Source organism: Bactrocera neohumeralis, chromosome 4, assembly GCF_024586455.1.
Source record: "Bactrocera neohumeralis isolate Rockhampton chromosome 4, APGP_CSIRO_Bneo_wtdbg2-racon-allhic-juicebox.fasta_v2, whole genome shotgun sequence".
Classification (NCBI taxonomy): Eukaryota; Metazoa; Arthropoda; class Insecta; order Diptera; family Tephritidae; genus Bactrocera; species Bactrocera neohumeralis.
In genome coordinates, this window is record NC_065921.1 from 7,858,401 (window position 1) to 7,879,724 (window position 21,324).

Genomic DNA, 21,324 nt, shown 5'->3' on the forward strand with positions numbered 1-21,324 from the left:
AATAAACAACAAAAAAATATATTTACTTCTTACTTTGAAGCTATAAGACCCTTCACATAAAAGTTTTTCATACAAGAACTTGATTTTTAACGGCCAGTTTGTATGGCAGCTATATGTTATAGTAGTTCGATCTAGAAAATTTCTTAAGATGTTATAGCGTTGGCTTGGAAAATAAGTCATGCCAAATTTCTTGAAGATATCTTTGTTAAATAAGAAAGCTTTCCGTACAAGTACCTGCTTTTTACTGGTCAGTTTGTATGGCAGCTATATGCTATAGTAATTCGATCTTGAAAATTTCTTAGGATATTGTAGTGTTGCCTAGAAAAATAAGCCATGCCAAATTTCGTGAAGATATCTTGTAAAATATGAAGATTTTTCATACAAGAATTTGATTTTTATCGGTCAGTTTGTATGGCAGCTATATGCTATAGTAGTTCGATTTAGAAAATTTTTTCAGATATTTTAGCGCTGCCTCAGAAAATGAGTTTTGCCAAATTTCGTGCAGATATCTTGTTAAATAAGAAAGCTTTCCATACAAGAACTTCATTTTTATCGATCAGTTTGTATGGCAGCTATATGCTATAGTAGTTCGATCTAGAAAAGTTCTTCAGATATTTTAGCGCTGCCTTGGAAAATGAGTTTTGCCAAATTTCGTGAAAATGCCTCTTAATATAAAAAAGTTTTTTTAACAAGGACCTAATTTTTATCGGTCAGTTTGTATGACAGCTATATCAGATATTGATCCGATATCGACAGTTTCGACAAATGATGAGCTTTTATGGAAGAAAATAATGCATGCAAAATTTCGGATCGATTTTTTAAATACTGAGGGACTAGGCTGCATATATACAAATGAAAATGGCTAAATCGACTCAGCAAGTCGAGCTAATTACTTATATACCTACAAAATATGTAGTTTATAAATGATATGTAGCTTTATGGTCTCTCCGAAATTTCCTTATGGGTGTTACAAACCCCGTGGCAAACTTTATATACCCAGTTCAGGGTATAAAAACCAGTACAAAAACAACACTCCGCAGGCAACAATTGTTGAAGATGCTGTGAAATATAATAAATGCATACATATACATATATAAATGTTAAGTATATATGTATAAGTGTATATACATATATACTTATACATAGTATACAATGACTTAATAAAACAATTTTATCTTTTTTGTTGTAAAAAATATGAATTTTTTAACTCGCCTTCCGCTCGCCGCGAAAATTTGTTTGCGAGTTTATTACTTACTTACTTATTTACAGCTGTTGTTGTTATTGTTGTAGATTTATTTTTGCACGCACGCACAAACAACAGCTGTTGAAATATTGAAGGCAAAATTCGTTGCATTAATTATGCGCCAAAGTTGTGGAATAATGGACTCGATTGAACGGCATGAAGCCTCTCCATTGCGCTCTACAGAACTTTTGTGCGAAAATAATACAAAAAGCTAGACAACAACAAAGAGCGTTGAGTGTGGAGCTATTATGGTTAAATTCAGTGTTTTTTTTATTTAACTGCATTTTAAAGTTCACTTATTGGCCTATAAATGAATGATGACTCATGCGTGGGTTCGCTTTTTTTGCACCACAATTCATTAACAACAACAACATGGTAATTAAAGCGGATGGAAAATGCTGCAATCGGCCTTAGGAGTGTTCGAGAGAAAGATTTTGCGGAAGATTTATGGTTCTTTGGGCATACGTTGACATAGTTTAGCGAATAAAGCGACAGTTGCTGACTAGGCCATGTTTTATGAATGGAAGAGAACACGACAGCTTTGGAGGTATTCGACTAAGTACCCGCCGGTGGAAGCAGTGGAAGAGAAAGACCTCCATTCCTTTGGAGAGCTCACATGGAGAGCTCACTTGCCAAATAGGCAAAAGAAGAACGACTAGTCCGCTAATGTTAACTCGGGCATAACCGCCTAAGCGAAGTCTATGCCGGTAAAGAAGTAGAAGAACGAGGTGACCATCCTACTCCTCTCCAAGTAGTGGACAAAGATCACATATTGTGAATCCAAGAAAACAGTGAACTCCGTCTGATCAGTAAGATCGTCTTCACCTATTTCAGAACATGTTTGCTGGCTAATTGCACTTGTTTTGAGTAAATATCGTCGACAGCTCTCTCAAGCCCAGTATTAATTACATGAAATGACCCATGTGGTCTTTTCAGCTGCGTACTCTCTCAGCTATCTCGCCCAAAGAAACGCAAACCGGCCTGTGACCACGTTAACTATGAAACTGAAGTTGTCTGAAATTTGGCACAAGCTATCTACAACAATGAGGTATACGATACTAAATTTCTTTTGCTATAGTGGCGCCATCTAGCGGTGAAACTAAGTACTTATTGGACCACCCTTGTAGCTGAAGTACAAACATATATAACGTGCTGCTACTACATATTACATGAGAAACTTACAAAATTATCAGAACTTGAAAAGGCAACATCATTAAAATGCTGCGAAATCTCATTTGGTGCAACGAGACATTTGTGCGAGAGCAAATTGCATTTTCCACTTATTTTAAAAAATAACAAAACTTCTGTTACAACAACAATAACTTCATTACAATTTGCATACTGTCAGCGGAAAGTTGGTGAGTTTTGCTGCAGCGAATTTGTCTGTTAGGCTAAGAAGCAGAAGGTACGAGAGAGAAGAAGGTGGCGAACAAAAAATGAGAAACATGGAAATACAGCTGACTGCATAGAGTATACTGCTACTGCTCTTTGAACCCCGGGTTCAAATCCTGCAACTGAATATTCTTCCAAAGTTCCTCATAAGGAGACTTCGAGCCTATGATTGCAGATCTGAAAAGAAAAGTCTTCCAGAAAATATTATCAGCAATTGAAAGACAAGCTGAATTTTGTCGGGCCCCTGAAAAAGCACCAGAAGTGTGGCCATAAACTGCAGTAATTTAAATTTTTAAGAACATCTTTGGTAGAGTTGATGTTGAGTAGCAATGTACAACTCTTTTTGGTTAGCTGGCGGCTGAGCCCATCCGAAGTTTGGGTAGGTGGTTGTGGCATAACTACTTTATTACCGGCTACTTGCAGCAACTATGCTTGCTTTACAAAAAAAAAATAAATTGCAGTTCTTAGCATTTGTCGCTGTAAGTCTACTTTCTCGCTTACATGAAATCTTGGGCAGAAGCTTCTCGTTTTATCAAGCCCTTGCAACTCCCACTCCTCGCAACTCTCAAAAGAGTTGTTGCCTCCCACTCTTCCTGGCGCTGCATTTGTGGCGCAAATATTAATGTTGCCATGTCACTAAAAATCGTGTTGTTGTTGTTGTTGTGGCCCCAGTGCAGTCAGCTTGTCTGCATCTGCATATTTCATGTGTACATTCGTTTGCTCTCTGGCGTCCATGGATGCATTTTCTTGAGTTTATTGCTACCCACGGCAACCCAGGAACTCTTGCCGTTGTTGTTGCTGCTTCTTATGTCACTGCTGCTGCATAAACGCCATTAAAGTTGCAACAGTGTGTGCACTAATTAAACAGCTTGTCTGCCATTAAGTAGTTATGCCAGACACGCCCACTAAAAACACCACTCTTCCTTGCGGCACAACTTTACGTAACACTTGAGTGCATTCTCTGGTTTGTGCCACATGCGTTAGTTTTGCTTTTTGTTGTTGCTATTGTGTAATTAGTAAATTTACATTTGTTGTTGTTATGCGGCTACAAGCGAGGCAGCAAGATGTCGTGTCTGCTTCCCGTGAGTGTGCTCTGACGGCGTCTAAGATTCCTGAATTGCGTGCACGTGTGTGTGGACAAAGTCTTAGAGCTCTCCGGCTTGAAGTGTCTTTCATTAGCATCTTTGTGTATTTGTCTTTAAGTTGTGGACAGAGCTTTTATTCAGGCGCTTGCGCAAGATAGTGCTGCCGGTAGTATGGTTTGGTGGATGCCTTGGGATAAGTGTCAACAATAGTTGGAAAGATATGAAGATCTTTTAAGATGAGACACCTTCCAGGTGCTTAAATAAGATGGAGTATCCGTGGGATTAGGGAGAGAATAAACCATTTTTCGTAACTACAGTATTCTTAAAACTTTCGTATATTCCCCCCAAGTTTTAAATGGCTTTATCTCCGCACTTGGTTTAGACAATCATACAACGAGTTTTCTTATTTTTTGTTTGCTTTTTTTCGTTCTGCTTTCAGGGAACTCTTAGAACTTCAAACCTATCTTCGCGTTATCTCAAACTTACCTTCCTCGTCTCTGGATCAGGTCTTCTTTTTTATGTTAAGAAACCTTGTTAGGAAATCGGTTAGGAAACCGTTTTCCTTATACACGCTTTCGTTGGATAACTTGCTGATACTTTTAAGATAGTTTCATAGTGCCAAACTTAAACGAACTTTCGTTCATATTGGCAAAAACCTGGAACAGTCGATTTTCACAAGTTTCTCTTGAGGCGAATTTTTTGCCAATAAAAGCCTTCGACAAAAACAGGAAAAAGTAGTGATACTTGGTTCGAGATCTTAACTATAAGGTGGATACATAAGAACCTCTCAACTAAGTTTTCGGAGCTTCTGCGAGTCACTATCTATGTGTGTGGTCTGGCGTTGTGCTGATGGATGGCCTATTCTGAGATTTGATTTCTACAGGCGATTCCAATGTTGAGAGTACAGGTGCGAATTGAGAGTTTGGCTGTAAGGTAGAACTCATGGCGCATGATTCCCTCCCAATCTCACCAAACAAATAATAACCCCTTTTGGAACCCTTAATCCTGGCTTGGTAATTTTTTGTGCCGACGTTGACTTTGTCGTATTTGACCTAATTTCCATTACCGGTAACCATCCAGTAATTCGCAGATGGAAGTTCTGTCCATGAGATTTTCTGCTGTAACTCAATCATACATCGAGCTTCGTGTTGTATCCAGCCTTATTTAAACGGTTCCAAATGCAATCTACGAAACCATAATTGCCTGTGGTTAACTTATTGTAAAATATGGCTTAGCTGGAATCGATTTTTTCCTTGAGAAATTTTTTCAGTACTCAGTTCAAGTATTAGAAATTATGGATCTATTTTTACTAGACCAAATATATTCGCGTAGGCAACTACTGTCGGAAATTCGGCCGAGGCGGACCTCTCATTTGCTCCGCTTTAGTTTCGAAGAGGTCGTATCCGTGGATTTTAAAAATATTGAAAAGAGCCGACGAAATATACACACCAGACATCGAATGCTGAGGAAAATTAAGTGCTGAGCAAACAGTCGAAACAGTGGACCTCACCAATATATTCCTTCACCAGCCGGAAAGACTTTTCAACATATTTTTGCGATTCACAAAGTGTGATTTACATCCCCTACCGACTACCTGAAAAGGGGCAAAACGATCAAAGGGTTCTAAAAACGTTCGGTGTGTTTAACGTGGGTACCTGCTGTCGACAGCCTTATCCCACGGCACTCAAGAGAACAGCGGTTGAAATTAAAGCGTTGATCAGGCAGGCATTTTCAGTACCATTTGGCAGTGTGGAATGGACATCCTAAGCACCTTGGTAGGGTCATCTAAAACCTTTTCCGTACTTTGGGTTCGGCACACGGTTGCAATGCAACTCAACATTCAACTGACAAAGTGTCAGTTCTTCCGCATTTGGGTTTTAACCAAAACCACGACAATAATTCCCGAGGGGTCAGTCCGCATAAGCAGTTCTGAGTGAACTCCAAGGGCTGCTGCTCCCCGTGGTACTAGAATTAAGTCTCCGTACAGACTTCGTAGTCGAAACTACTACAAGTTGAGCTGAGATACTGCTCTAGACTGGTGACCAGGGGTTGAACCCCATACACACAGCACATACAACCATCACTCGCACAAAAACGAACCCAAATTCTCAGTAAAACGTCTTCGCAGCTTAAATAATTGCGCGTAAACGAGACTAGTTGGACAGATTCAACGCCGATTTGTGCAAAAAAGCACCGTTAGCGGAGAAACATGCTCTATCCACGGTTTCTCACAGATTTCACTCCGTTCAACGTCTTTTTGTTTCCAAACGTGACTCACCAGGCCAAAATTTTAGTGGAATTCAGACGATCGGCAGCAGGAGTCCCACTTTGCTGACCTCTACAAAGTTTACCTCTCAGACGGGTTAAAGAAGAATTATTGGAGAATTGCCGGTCCGAATATATCGAGGTGGCAAAAGGTTGAGAAACTATTCAACATTTTTCCAGAGCTTCCATTTTTCTTTTGGAAGTTAAGTAATTAGTGGACCCACGTAAAGAGACGATCTTGTATGTTTTAAGCAAAAGATTCTCTAAAGAACTGCTTAAACCTGAGTACTAAAAATATTATGAAGCAAATTTGCTTCTTTATGCGCTTTTATTATGTTTTCATAACCATTTTTCGTATAGTTTTATAAATTATGCTAAAGGGAAGAATCTCTTTACATGCAACAACAATAAAAAGCTCACTCGAGCGCCAGTCAGATGGCATTATGGAGTAAAAGTGGGAGTAAATTCAACTTTCAGTGGTCTTTCAAGTATTTACACACACACAAAGGTATGCATACATGGGTCATTAACCGCTACGCAAGGCAAGAGCATAGAGACAAAAACATAACTTCAAGAGACATGTGAAAAAGCGATGCTGCCATCTCGCGTTTATGCATTTGCGAGGGGAATGCCCCTGCATAATATTCGTACATATGTGTGGATGTATGTGTGTGTGTAGACAAAAAATTGCCGCAACTTTCAAGCTGAAATGGCAACTCAACGCACACATACATACATATCTATGCTCATACAGTATAAGGGGGAAAGTGGGCGGAATGCAGTGGCAAGCCCAAAGGCAACTGCAGCGCAAAAGCCAACAACAAGCAAACAACAGCGACAACAAGTCCAAATGCCAATGCCGCTGGCAGCAACAACAACAATGCAACAGACAACAGAAGCATAAAAATAGGAGACGAGCAGAGTAACTGTTACAAACAATAACAAAAACAGCGAACAAGCATAAACTTAAAAGCAAGAACAACAAAATGAACTCACGCATACACACATACGAAAACATGTGGGTTTGCAGTGACATGCAAAGCTAACGAAATGTTTTTCATGTAAAAATTGCATTTCAAAACTAAACGGTAAAATTTTCGCATATAAAAATGCTAGTAAAATATGAAAATTGCAGCAGCGTGGTGCATAATGTGGAGACTGCTTTCCTGCGGCGGACTACAACAACAATGCTGCAACTATTGCGCGAACGCTTTGCGGCAGCCTCAGGGAATAGCGCAAGAATGGTTTAAGGGCACATAACTGTCTGGAAATATACGCTGCAGCTTTTGAGCTTGGAACTCCTAACATGACTTCTTATAGTTTTGTTGTTGTGCATGTAATTGTAGCCATAAGTCAGGAACCAAACAGTCGCGGCGAGCATGCTGCACACGAAATGACAGCACAAACTACAAGAACTTTGCATGATTGCAGTGAGCGCATAAAATCAAGAATTTTCCTAATTTCAATAAGACGAATTAGCCATAAGGAAGTCTCATGGAGCGTAACAGACCGAAGATGCTTAAATTCCAAGCGTTTGAGAGCTCGTGACTACTTGTCGTAGTAAAAAGTGCCAACTTCTTGAAAAACTGTTAAAGCTGTTAAATTTTTTGACAATGTTTTTATAGGCTAGCATTTTCTGTTAGCAAATAACTGGATTTCGGAGTTCTCTACTTAAAAAAAAAACACAGAATCTACTAACTACTACTCTAATTTAATGAATAATGTTTATTACCATATAAAAGATCATTCTTTGGCATTTATTTTTTGAAGATTATCTCTTTCAAATGTTGGCCGCGGCTAAGTCTCAGATGGTCCAACCGTTGAGTCCAATTTTCGATGACTCGTTCGAGCATTTCGACTGGTAACTGGCGAACGACACGCGTGATGTTTTGCTCCAAGGCCTGAGTCGATGCGGGATAGAGTTTAGACTTTACGATGTGATAACACACGGCCAATCGATCGACCCAAAACGTGAAATTAACTGAAGACATAACTTGGACACAACGAGTAGTTCTCTCAGCTTTAGGTGTAAAAAAATATTATAATAACGACTATTAATGAAATAATGTAACGGTTTTTGTCTCAAGAGGCTAACGCAACCTCAATAAAAAGGCATATTTGTTGACCGGCAGTCGGACGAGCTTTCAGGTAGGTTACAGGTTGAATGATAGAAATAGAGATTACAGTTTCTTCTCGCTACTTTTTGGTAGTTGTTAACGAAAGAAAGTTGCGGATAAGTTACTTACTCTCATACTTCTCTTTTAATTTGACTATAAGTCAGGATGTCATGAAGATATTTGCTTGGCTGCGAACTTAGTTGGTTCATGTTCTACTCACTACGATACAGGCGGTTTTCAGTTTGACTAAGGAAGGCAAGAACTTGTCTAAAAATTTAATCAACATCGGCAATGTCAAACATTGCTGTAGAGTGGTCTCATGGTTACGCTTGATGTCTGGAGTGACCAGACGCGTCACCTATCACCTATCAACCCACAGGTTTAGATGTAAGATTTCCATTTTAAAATTAAGGAGAGAGTTATATTTGTTCTTTTTCAATCAAAATTTCGTTACCATTTCGTTTTTTTTAGTTCGCAATCATATATTCTTAAATTTCGTGGTGTTTGTGGAAGCTATGTTTTGATTTTTTGAAATCATCGGCTAATTATAGACTGAGATTCTATCTCTTAGAGAGGAGCTACTAAAGTTCAATTTCGATTATTGTCATTGCCAGTCGTCGTTCATTTTGATGCTCAATTTTCGTTGTCAGAATAACGATATGGTAACAATTCAAACCCTAAGGCATACATAAAGTATCTTGTTTGTAAAATAACGCTATTTCCCGTATTACAATTGTAAAATATTCCATATGTCACATCACTTTTATTGTACTTATGTCGTGATTTAACTCAGTAGATCGCTCAATCCCTTAACCATAATTTTAATTAGTCAGAGAAAAAGGAGCCAGAGGCTTTTTTGCCGGCGATTTCGAAGGAGTTAGTAAATTACTTAATCATGCTGAATGTCATTATTAAGAAAAAATTAACCTTGGCTCAATTTTGGGAGAAGAATGTTTTTGAGTAAGAGATTATATGCTTTGTAATCCACTGAGAACCTAAAATAATAAAGTGGAAGGTTCAATCATTTAGTAAAATGAACGATAATTAGCCCTAAAACACTCGTCAATGATGCTTGCCTTCTCCATTGTCTTTCAATCTCAACTTTGAGTACGCAGGTACCTAGAACGTGTATGTGTGAATTATATCTTTCTCGAAGCCTATAAATTTATGCGATGTGGTGTTCCATCTTCATATATGGTCGAGGTTTTTTACAAGCACTGAACTAACAATGAACATTAGATTATAAGCATATTTAATATTGAGAATATGAGGGAACGAGAAGCTGAGGATAGAACAGACATTGGACGAAGCGGTTTATTCCGAGATTCTCGAAACTTTAATGAGGCATATGGAAACTCTTGGGACTGTTGAAGAACGGAACTGTATTGACCGACAAAATGGTTGTACTCATGCTGTTTTGAAGAGAGGTATTGATCGTTTAAAGAGATCTGTGTTAGTTGAAGCATTCGATCACTGGGATATTACTTCCATATGATATAATAATGATAATGATATCAAGAAAAGTAATAATACGAGTGAATGCGAATCAATACCAAACAGAGTAGCGCTCATATTCAGCTAGATCAAAAATAAGCTATCGTGAAACATCTCGACAAGCATTTGTTTGTAAAGTTGTTGGCATTTCGTTGAACCTTTAAAATTCTCTCTCTTACTTAGTACCAATACAAATTGCTATAATCTACATTAATTCTCCGGACATTATTTTATGTGAAATATTTCGTTCTGTTGAAATTTACCTAGAATACATTATACATACAAATATACACACATATATCTTACCTCAATCTCGACTTCTCTCGTTTCAGGTAAGCTTCTTGCAGTATTATTCCACAACAATTCTATTTGCTTATCACACAAAACTAAAAATACAGTTCGATGTAAGTAAACAAATGAAAGAAACTGAAAACTGAATAAATAGCATGGCGAGTAATCGTCTAGACGGTCATAAACTAAAAAAAAAAAAAATATTTTACTATAGCTAAGTAAGTAGATAAAACGCAGATTGTGATAAAGCTTTAAACAATAAATATACAAAACCATAAAATATAGTAAAATATAGATAAAAAGCGCTGTAATGAAGAAACAAAAACAAAATCTGACCCAGTTAGAGAAACGTAAGCAAATAATGGAGCGTAAAGTAGAAAAAAAGTTAATATTTGAAGCATAAATAGTCGAACACAGCTCGCACATTACTATATAGAGATATAGGCAACACAAGCAGACTTGGAGCGGCCGCATGACTAAATGGAGAAATCCGGTTGTGCTGCCACTTGAGTTATCGTCAGAGTTCAAGCACCAAATACACTATTGACCTTCACAAAGCTGTTCAAATATGCACATGCATACATTCAGATACAAGCTCATATATTTGCAAATACATAACTGTATTTGTACGGCTTTAAAGAGAGACTTAAAAAAGAAATTGAAAAAAATAAAATTTTTGGAGGACAAAATAAATAAAGAAAAGTCACTTAAACTCAAACAAAAAAACATATTTTATGAAATTTTTTAAAAACCATTGCACAATTTAAGAAATCGGATAAAAATATTAATAATAAAAGTAATATGTTTACATTTTTATTAATTTTTCGTCTACACCTTTGAGAGAAGCTGAGACAAGATTTTTATCCTTTGAGTTTTTGTATGGGAATTTTTTTTATTTGAGAAGATAGCTTCACGAAATTTGGCACAGATTATTGTCATAACAAATGCTAGAATATCAGAACATATCACTTAGATCGAACTGCTATAGCATATAGCTGTCATACAAACTGGCCGGCAAAAATCAAGTTCTTGTATGGAAAACTTTTTTATTTAAGAAGATATCTTCACGAAATTTGGCAAGATTTATTATCCAAGTATATGCTACCCAATCTGTAGAAATTGCTTAGATCGAATTACTATAGCATATAGTTGCCCTACAAACTGACCGATTGAAATCGAGTTCTTGTATGGAAAAGTTTCTTATTTGGTAAGATATCTTCACAAAATTACACATAAATTATTTGCAAGACAATGCTACAATATCTGAAGAAATTTTCTAGATCGAACTACTATAGCATATAACTGTCATACAAACTGACCGACAAAAATCAAGTTCTTGTATGGAAAACTTTTTTATTTGTGAAGGTAGCTTCATGAAATTTGGTAGTGAACATTGTCCAAAAAAGGGCTATTTTATCAGAATATATTGTTCAGATCGGACCATTATAGCATATAGCTGTCATACAAATTGAAAAATCAAAATCGAGTTTTTGCATGGAAAACTCTTTTATTTGATAAGATATCGGACACTATAGCTTACATATACACACATATTGAAGATAAAAGCTTAAATGAGCTCATAATTCTCAATCAGTCGCATTGCAGTAACAACGAATGGCGATGATTTGCGTCATACTGTTTATGTAGTAAACAAATATGTAAAGTTACGCCGTAAATTGCGAGCGACATGCGATCAACATGGAAAGAAACTCGGTTAATAAAATGCGAAAAAAAACAACAACAAGCGAAAACTTCTAAATAAGTCAGCACGAGCTATAAGTATACTAACACTAAAGACAATAAGCTAAAAAAAAATAACAAAAAACCAACAATAAAAAAGCTAAAAAAATTAAAAAAAAACAACAATAAATTCGCATAAAATAAATGCACACAATAAAAAATGTAACAATAGCTACAACAAAGCGAAATAAATGCATTTCCAGCGCAGCAATAAATAACGGACACTGTTCAGGGTTACCAAGCAGATTAGAAAGTGAAGGCGATACAAACACACAAAAAGAAAACGAAACACAAAAATGTGCATTTCGGGAAAACTTGACTGCGAAAATCGCTAAAAAACGCATAAAAAGAAAGCGCAATGCAACAACAACAAAATAGCGAAATTATAATTGTGTCACGTGCACAGCCACGAAAGGCGAAGGCGTTGGTAGCACCAAGTCAAAGAAAAAAAACGCAATCAAAACAACAAAAAACACAGCGTGTTGAGGAAAAACGGCAAAATTTTAAAAATTCAAGAGACGCTGCCAAGAGCATTCGTACTTGAAAGTTGCGAGCGGCGAGCGGCGCGCAGCGACACATTTGGTGTTGAAATCGTATTGGGGCGCGAATGTGTCGGCCGCAACGGCGGTGGCAGCTGCAGAAAGTGCGATAAATTTCAATTGCAGCACCGGCAGCTACAACACCAGCAACCACAATGGCGGCGAAGTAACAAAAGCCGACGCAAATAAATAAATTGCAAGCGACAGATAAGCGGGAACTTTCAGCGAACGCAAGCGGCGCTTTGCCAGTCGCAGTTGAAAGGCGCCAGCAGCTCGCTGCGGTGCGCAAAGCGTGCAGCAGCACAAGCGAGTGTGCGTGTGTGTGTCCGTAGCGCGTGCAATTGGCATTTTCATGGTTAACAGTCGAAAAGTTGCCGCCAACGAAAGGCAAAAAGCAAAAACCAAACGAAAACTTGTTCCACTTTCACGGCAAAACAATTCGCATAGTGAAAATGCATGAAAAAACGCACAAACATACATACATACATGCACATTTTGCCAAACAAGCAAAACTCATGCATGGGAAGCCAACAAAAACGGCGGCAAAAACAACAAACGCTCGCGCGCACAAATGAAACACGAAAAGGCAACTGAAATTAAACTGCATTGCTGCGCCTTCTTTGCAACACTTTCGCTACAAAGCGCTAGCTGAAAGCAACAACAAGCAACTAACAGTAAATTTCAAATTTGCGCCGCCACAATGCCACGGGTGCGCAGCATTTTGTGGCAGCAATGAAAAGTTTGTTTTTGCAGCTGTGCACTCGGTTGCTGTTATTGTTTTTGGCTATATTGCGGCTTGTAAATGCATATAATCGGCCATAAATCATTGTAGAGATAGCAATTGTGTGTTAAAAATGCTTTCGATATGGATTTTTGTTTTTTGGCCTGCACTCCCAAAATATTACTCATACGCTGTGGCGCACTGCGTGGCGAGGCGAAATGAAATTAAGCGCTTTTAATTGCTGGCATTTCGCAAGCAAACTGGATATATTATTGCGCTTGTGACCACTGAGCTCTGACGCTCAGCCATGATTATAAAGTTCTTTGTGATAAGAATTTTCTGCCAGACTGAGCGTTTTTGCATTGAGCTTGTATTCGAAATGGATTGTTTTGACAGAGTTTTGTGGCAGCAAATAATGCAAAGTTTCGAAATAATAGTACTGTTACTCATGTGCATGATGTATGAATGTTTTCCGTTTTATATATTCGTAAAAAGACGGGCGTGTATCGTTTTTATATCATAATTCTGTCATTATTGCTGTCAAATTTATGACCGCATTAAAAGTGACCGTATTCATATTTTCAGCGGTTTCTGTTTATTGTAGTAGAATAACATTATTATTACAAACAGCTTGTTTGTAATGCGTAGAAGAAAACGTCGGAGACCCTGCTGATGTGTATATAAATGATCAGCTTGACGAACTGAGTCGAACTTTTCCCGCCTGCCTTTCTATCTCACTTAATTTTTCAGCTATCGATCTAAAATTTTACAAACCTCCTTTTCTTCTCAAGATGACGCTCATTTTATGAAATCATCGAACTTGGACATTTACAGCATATAGCTGTCATATAAACTGAACGGTCGGAATCAAGCGCTTGTATGGAGAACTTTTTCGTTTTACAAGATTTCTTCATGAAATTTGACAATAATTAGTATCCAGAGTAATGATACAAGCTCCGAAGTTTTTGTTCAGTTCGAAACAGTATGTCAAATAGGTGCCATACAAACTGACCTATAAAAATCAAGTCCCTGTATAGAAATCTTTCATATTTCACGAGGTATCTTGACAAAGTTCACCAAGATTAGTTATCTACGGCACTACTACAATCTCCGAAAGTATTGTATATGACAAACTAGTATGGCATATCGCTGCCATACAAACTGACCAATCAAATTTTAGTTCCTGTATGAAAATCTTTCATATTTGATGAGATATCTTCACGAAGTGCCCAATGATGTATTGTATATGGCTCCACTACAATCCCAGAACATAGTGTTCAGGTCGGATTACTACAGCAAATAGCTGCGATACTAACTGACCAATCGAAAACAAGTTTTTGTACAGAAACCTTTTTATTTGACACATTATCTTTACGGAATTTGGCATAAATTATTGTCCAAATCAACGTTACAATCTTAGAACACACTGCCTTAATATGGTTTACTTTTATCACGCCAAATTCAATGAAAGCTGTTGTCAAAATAATGACAATTTATGACAATACTTTTGAGTCGACTTTTCAACCAAAAAATTTATGTATTGGTACTCGCCAAACGGATTGGTTTTAAATGTTGCCAGAGTGCGAATTGTCAGTTTAAAGTCATGGTCTTAATGCACTTCTCATTTGACTGCCAATTCTGTAATTAAATTTGACATATTGACAGTCGCGCATTAGTCTGGAGAGTCGTTCAATCTTCTGGAAAGTATATTTGATCACATGATTATGAATATGATTTGAAAGATATTTATACCCTTCCAAATGCCTATAGAAAACATTTTCCATGCCATATTTACCATTATTTTATCCACAAATGAAATAAATTCTATAGTATGTCTGTATAGTAGAATCCACCTCCATACACAACTATCGAACAGCTCTTCTTACTTAATATTTATTGCATGTAATGATTAGGTGATTGTAATATGAACTCAGAAAAACTATGTTATGGCATTTTAATCAGAACTCGCGCTTCCGGTACATCGTTTCACATTAGTGAGGCTCGAACTGGTATTCAAAAGCGTAAAACACTTTTCGTCCATCGCCAAAAATACTAAGGAATTCTAAACTATTTTTGTTGATGACAAACATTTGCTGTCAACAATTGGTTGCTGTTCAGAGACACCATAAAAGCTCTGGGCTCAATGAACTTTTTCTTTTCAACAACACATAACATTTTATTATTTTTTCTTTCTATCTCAAACTTTCATATTAAAATTTATCATTTGCTCGAGCACAAATCTATGCGTTTCCCTAATACTGTTATGTTAAAACAAAAACATTAGTGGTTTGGTGTTGGGACAGTCTGCGAGCTATGAATAAAAAGGCATGCATGTAAATAGCCGTTTGATGGAAAAGAGGCAGAAAGAGAATGGATACTGCGCAAAGTTCGAGCGAGAGAGTGATAAGCTTTCAAGCAAACGAAAAAGAATTAAAAGAAATGAAAAATTATGAGAGAGAGAGAGAGAAAGTGTGTACTGAGTTTTAATATTTCAGCCAAAGTGTTACAGAACTAAAATTTTTAATGTCTATTTCAAGAGATCTCGACTTTAATATTGTTTTATTTATTTATTATTGTAAATATAAAAAAATTAGCTGAAATACGAAAAGACATTTTCGACTACTCCATATTTTTTTTTGTAAAAGTTTGCATTTTTTATTGTTAAAAATTATGCAAAATATTTTTCTACTTGTTCAACTTACCTCAACTTACCCCTTATCGTCTATTAAAATAATTTGGTTAAAAAAATAATATTTTTAAATAGTTTATAGTACTAAACAGGGCTTTAGAAACAAATTTAAATTTTATGATCATTAATTCTTCTCTAAAACTATGTATTTCGTATTACGTTTCTGCAGTAACTTATGGTCCTTTTCAGTGAAAACATACTAACGCCAGGAAAAGCTAAGTTCGGATGCCGCCAAATATTATATACTTTTAGTTTTTTCAAGGTCAAAAGGCGTGAACTTATTTTCAAAAATGAATTTGAATTCAGTATCCGTTATTCGTCGAAATTGTGAATCAATTACTAAAAGCCGCCAGGAAACTAATTGAAATACTGAACCAATTTAATCCAATTTTATTCCACATCACATTATCCTCAGTAAAAGATAACAACTTATTTCATAAAAATATCTCTTGAGTTTATCCACATTTTTGTTATAGAGCCCGACATATGTAGGTTTGAAGCTTCCCATATTTTCTGCAACTGGGGACCTCGAAAAGTTATGGTACGATTTCTAACATTTTTCGTTGAGAAGTGTCTACCTTGGTCTCACTATCTGTGCAAAATCCTATTCCGATATCTTCATTGGTGTTCTATTTATTTATTTCAGTAACTCTGATGGAATTTTTATTATGCTGGAAAGTAGGCGTGGTTTTAATTCAATTTCGCACAACGTAAAACTGTGACATAACGGTGTAAAAGTAGTGTCTCGCACCAAATTTGGTTGAAATCCATCGAGGGGTTGCTGGGTTATTACAGTTTGTCTAAAAGTGTCTAAATCATAAAATCACTTCGTTCTTCAGCCTTATAATATTGATACATATAATCCATCCACTCATGGTGGATGACATAATTTTTTGTGTAAAAAATGTTTTTAATTGCTCTGAAAGAGAAATTCGTAAGGCCATAATGCAAATGTGTTTCGAAGCGAGAGTAAACACAAACCGTCGAAGGAAAAAATAGTATTTAAAAATGGAAGAGCACAGGTTGTCAATGGAAGATCACAGGTGTAGTTGACATAATAGTACATTGTAGGATATAATTTTGTCTACATTTTTTATTAGATAACAAAATAACTAATGTGTAACACTTGCTTTAGTTCGTGCTCGGTTATAAAAAGTGTCCAATTGTAACTTAGTGTAAGTGTTATTTAAGACTGTCTGACTTAACTTTCAACTCGAAATTCAATAGAGCTAATATTTTAGAATAATCTCCTGCGCCATCCAGCGGTTATTTTTTTTCCTATGAGAACACTGAAGCTAAAATGAAATTTTAAAGAAATCATTTCAGCGAATTTAGTAAGTTTTGGATCTATGGTTATATCAAATATAATTATCTTTTTAGACAATTTTTTTATTATTATAGTTTATGTATTGATATTTTCTAGAAATGGTTTTTTATATGTTATGAGGTGACGCCTAAAAATATAGCTGTAGATAGAACCGCAAACGAATGATTTGTGCCGAGAAATTTTATGCGAGCTGATTACACTTTTCCACCTCGTTTACAAAAAAAAAAAGAACAAAAAATAGACAAAGAGAACGTTCTCTACAGTAAAATAGAGAGTAGTAGCGTTAATTCCATTTCAAATAAATTTTATTTCCATCTCTCTTAAAAACATGCACGCTCCACCCGGAGTTGAAGGAACTACTATCCTATACTTCAAAGAAGTATAACCACTTAGCGAGCCTCCACGAACCCTCCCTATACTTTATGAAATTAAACACAAAACAACAAAAATAAGATTCGTCAAATTTTATGTATATTTTTCTCTCTCAAAATTTGCAAAACCTAGATAGAGGCAAAAGCATCTCTCAAATTTATACATTTTTTCGTTGCTGTAGTTTCGCTTCGTCTCCGCATTTTGAGCTGATCGCAGCTCGAATTGTTTTCTCTGAACATTGAAATCGTTTTTGTATACAATAAATTATATCAGCTACCTTGTCTGGATCCAATCTGGGCTTTTTGGTATGTTTAAGCTTATAGTACAATGGCGCAATCCTGCCGCTGAAGGAGTGCGTGGCAAGCGTTTCGGCGCCAAATACGCACATAAGCAGTTTTCGTGTTGCAAACGAACTGCTAGTCCAACGAATCTTGTCGTACTTCGCCTTCGGTATTGCTGTACCATTCGGTCCTAGTTTTATCATTTGTGAGTCCTCATCTGTTTCTTGCTCAGTTATATTCGAGCTGCTGAAATCGTCAGTTATTTCAGTGCAGCATTCGTCGGAGACTTGTTCTCTGTCACTCTCGTTGCCATGTTCAGTTGGTTCTTCTTTGATTAATTGACCTTCAATATTAGTTGCTTTTTCCATTACCTGGTCGTCGGTCGGTGTTTGCGCTGTGATTTCTTGTTTTATCTGGTGGTTCTCAATTGTTGGTGTTATTCGTACTGCAGCGTCTTCTGGTTCTTTCTTGAATACAGTTATGAGTTCGGTGCGTGTCTTGTGTGAAATTTCTTCTTCGTCAGTGTTAGCTTTTGTATTATCAAATACATGTTTTGAAGGTCTTATTATTTCGGGTGGGATATTTCTCACGTGTGAATGTGTTACATACATCGAATTTAGAGGTCTCTCGTAGCAAATACGTTGCCTTTTGGATGCATTGTCTTTGTTTTGTAGATTGCGTTTACGTTTAAGGCAGGTGGTGAACAAACTGCTTGGTAGTAGATTGTTAGAAATTTTACGGAATACTTGACCCATCAAATTTTTTTTAAATACGGTGTTTTCTAAAATAAATTTTTGTAGCTCTTAGAGTTTTTGTTATCAGTAATGCACGTATGTGTATGACCATAAAGCGAAGGTAACTCGGCTTTTATGCTTTTTCATAAGTATCAGGCAGGTAAAATTTAGTTTCTATTTAGTTGAGAGAGGGAGAGAGCGTAGGTTACATATTATATATGTATGTATTTATGACAATGCGTTTTCAGGTATACAGAAAAAATTACGGTCAACACCACAAAGTAGCTTTAGTGTTATTCCTTACTCTCTCTCTCTGACTCTCTCAACAATTTATAGCGATCTCCGTTCTACCATTTCTTCGAAAGAAAATATAATCCAAGTAATCCCGAAATACTGTTCGTTTGAGTTCGAGGTGTATTGTACGATTTTATTAATATTAAAAACCTTTCACCGAACCACGAAAGCTCCATCGTAAATTGTTTTTATGTTTGACGGAGAGAAGGTTATTTGTAAACATTTTCTGTAAATATTCAGGTAAATTTACAAAATTTAGACTTATTTCTTTTAACAGAAAATTGTAATTTTTTTTTAAATTTTCTCAATTTAATTTAATAAAATTAATACATTTTTCTAGCTATGTAAAAATAAAAGAAATAAAAATTATTTTCGTGTAAGAAAATTAAAAATATTTAGAAGGGGAAAGAATTTTGTATACTTTAAGGAATAAAATATTGATGTCGGAATATAACAGATTCCTTGAGGGGGCTTTAGAAAATTTTGAGATGATATTTTACAGTCGTTTTCAAAGTAGTCCCCTCGAGATGTAATACACTTATGCCAACGATTTTCCTGTCCTCAAAACACTTTTCATAAGCACTTTTTGGAATGGCCTTCTTCAACTCGTATTCCACAGACCGGCAATTTCAATTTGGGGAACAAGAAAAAATCACACGGACAGAAATCTGGTGAATATGGTGGTTAATCGATGGTATTCATTGCATTTTTGGCTTTAAATTCGGTAAAAATGGTGGCTAGATGCGATGGTGCATTATTATTATATAAAATCCATGGTGGAAGAACAGCCATTGCGGTCGTTTTCGACAGATGTTTTCTTGCAAAAGCCTCAATACGGCTTTCGTGTGGTATTTTTGGTCTCGACTCGTTTTTTCACTCCATTCCGATGATCGTTGAGTTGTTTGCATGTCAAACTCATAAACTCTTGTCTCATCGGAAGTTATAATGCTCGCCATGAATGCGGTATAGGAACGTTTATAAAGAGGCTATAAAATCAGTTTCGACTCAGCGATTTTTAAGACGAAGGATGGTAACATAAACTTCCTTATATTTGTGCTGCAGTTAACTTTTATCATGACCGTTGCTAATGAAGCTCTTTAAGACCACTTCATAATCCTCAGTTCTAGATATACAACTTTAGTGGACCTTCATTGGCCGCTGGTGTAATAATACTTCCAAGTCTTTATAGCACTAATTTTTTTTGACGATCTGCTATCTATCGATAATCTGCTATCTCTCCTTGTGTAGCTGGCTCTCTCTTAAGTACAAAAGTATTATGAGCGAAAGCTGTGTTGTACTTATATATTTAATATTTAAGCTTTACTGAAGCTTCAAATCCTTTCAATTACTTTTATCGAAAAAATACAATTACAAATAAGCCCAAAGGCCAATCAAGCGCTGAAGAAGAAACGTATATAAACCAAAAAACAGTTATGAAAGTTTAGCAGCAAAAAATTGTTGCATGAATCAAGCAATTAAAAAAAAAATCAATTACGACAGAATATTTCATTGGCATTCAACCATTGCAGTGGATTACATTCTCACTGACAACAACACAAAAAGTACAGTGAAGAATAAAAATGTGTAAATATATAAAAAAGCGCGTAGTTGGCAACGCAGGCTATCGCTGAGCAGCAGCAAATAGTTGGAGTATTTTACCGGCCTGCATCTGCAATTCATGAATAAGTAAACATTCGAGATAAATATGTATGTGTTGTGTATATAAATAATGCTTTAAATGTTTGCAAATACCCATGTATATTCACATGCAACCATGCAACCATGCAACAATCAAAAAACAATTACTCACGAGAATTCACAACATTTTATAGCAACTAACGTTCAATAAATAAATGGCAACGCTGGCAACGAGAACGAACGCATAAAAGTGCTGCATATTTCAGTTAAAAAACGGTCAATTCATCCACTCATAAACTTTGTATTTGTCCATACATGTTGCATGCCGCAAAATGCACACAGCCGCCACGCGTTTTTTACTCCCGATTTCGCTCCGCGTCGCTTAAATGCCTTAAATATTTTAATACCTTTTTGTTTATTGTATAATTTAATTTTTAGTTAAAGTTTTTTTCGCTTTATTTTTATTGTTTTCGCTGCAATTTTCATTAACATTCACAGCCTCATATTGTTGTTGGCTATTTTTTGTGCAGCATTTATGTTATTGCTCACTTGAGAGTACTTGTTCCATGTCGCTTCGTTCTTTTACGTGCGCTCACGCATTTATTTGTGTTTTGTTGCTGTTGTTGCTAGTTTCAATGTCGACTGCTGTCGCTTTTGTTCGACGTTAATGATTTCATTGACCCTTCGGGAATATACGCAATGCAGGTCGAAATGTGAGTAGAGTCCATTGTCATTTTTGTAATTTTAAATATTGTCATCCATTTATATCTTCCTTTTTTTTTAAGAAAAACCGCGTAAACTTCAAATTTAAAGGGAAATGTTTATTATCATTCGAAAGAATATTTATTTTTTGAAGATTATCTTATGGTCCAACCGTTGAGTCCAATTTTCAATGACTCGTTCGAGCATATCAACTGGTAACTGAGGAATGTTAGGTGTGATATTTTGCTTAAAGACCTGAATCGAAGCGGGATTGTCCCATAGAGTTTAGACTTTACATATCCTCACAGAAAAAAGTCTAATAGGGTGATATCACATGATTTTGGTGGCCAATCGACAGGTCCAAAACGTGAAATTATCTGATCACCGAAGTCTTCTCTTA

The 21,324-nt window shown here is 36.3% G+C and overlaps 2 protein-coding genes across 3 annotated transcripts in view; one reads left to right on the top strand and one right to left on the bottom strand.

Moving 5' to 3' along the window:
• The window catches only part of LOC126756875 (uncharacterized), a 375,204-nt gene that overhangs the window by 132,425 nt on the left and 221,455 nt on the right, over positions 1 to 21,324 (top strand). The gene's annotated exons all lie outside the window — the stretch shown is intronic.
• Positions 15,913 to 18,758, bottom strand: LOC126756919 (protein insensitive-like). Its single transcript, XM_050470421.1, has one exon. It carries the CDS (start codon positions 18,309 to 18,311, stop codon positions 17,433 to 17,435), a length of 879 nt encoding a protein of 292 aa, XP_050326378.1. The 5' UTR covers positions 18,312 to 18,758; the 3' UTR covers positions 15,913 to 17,432.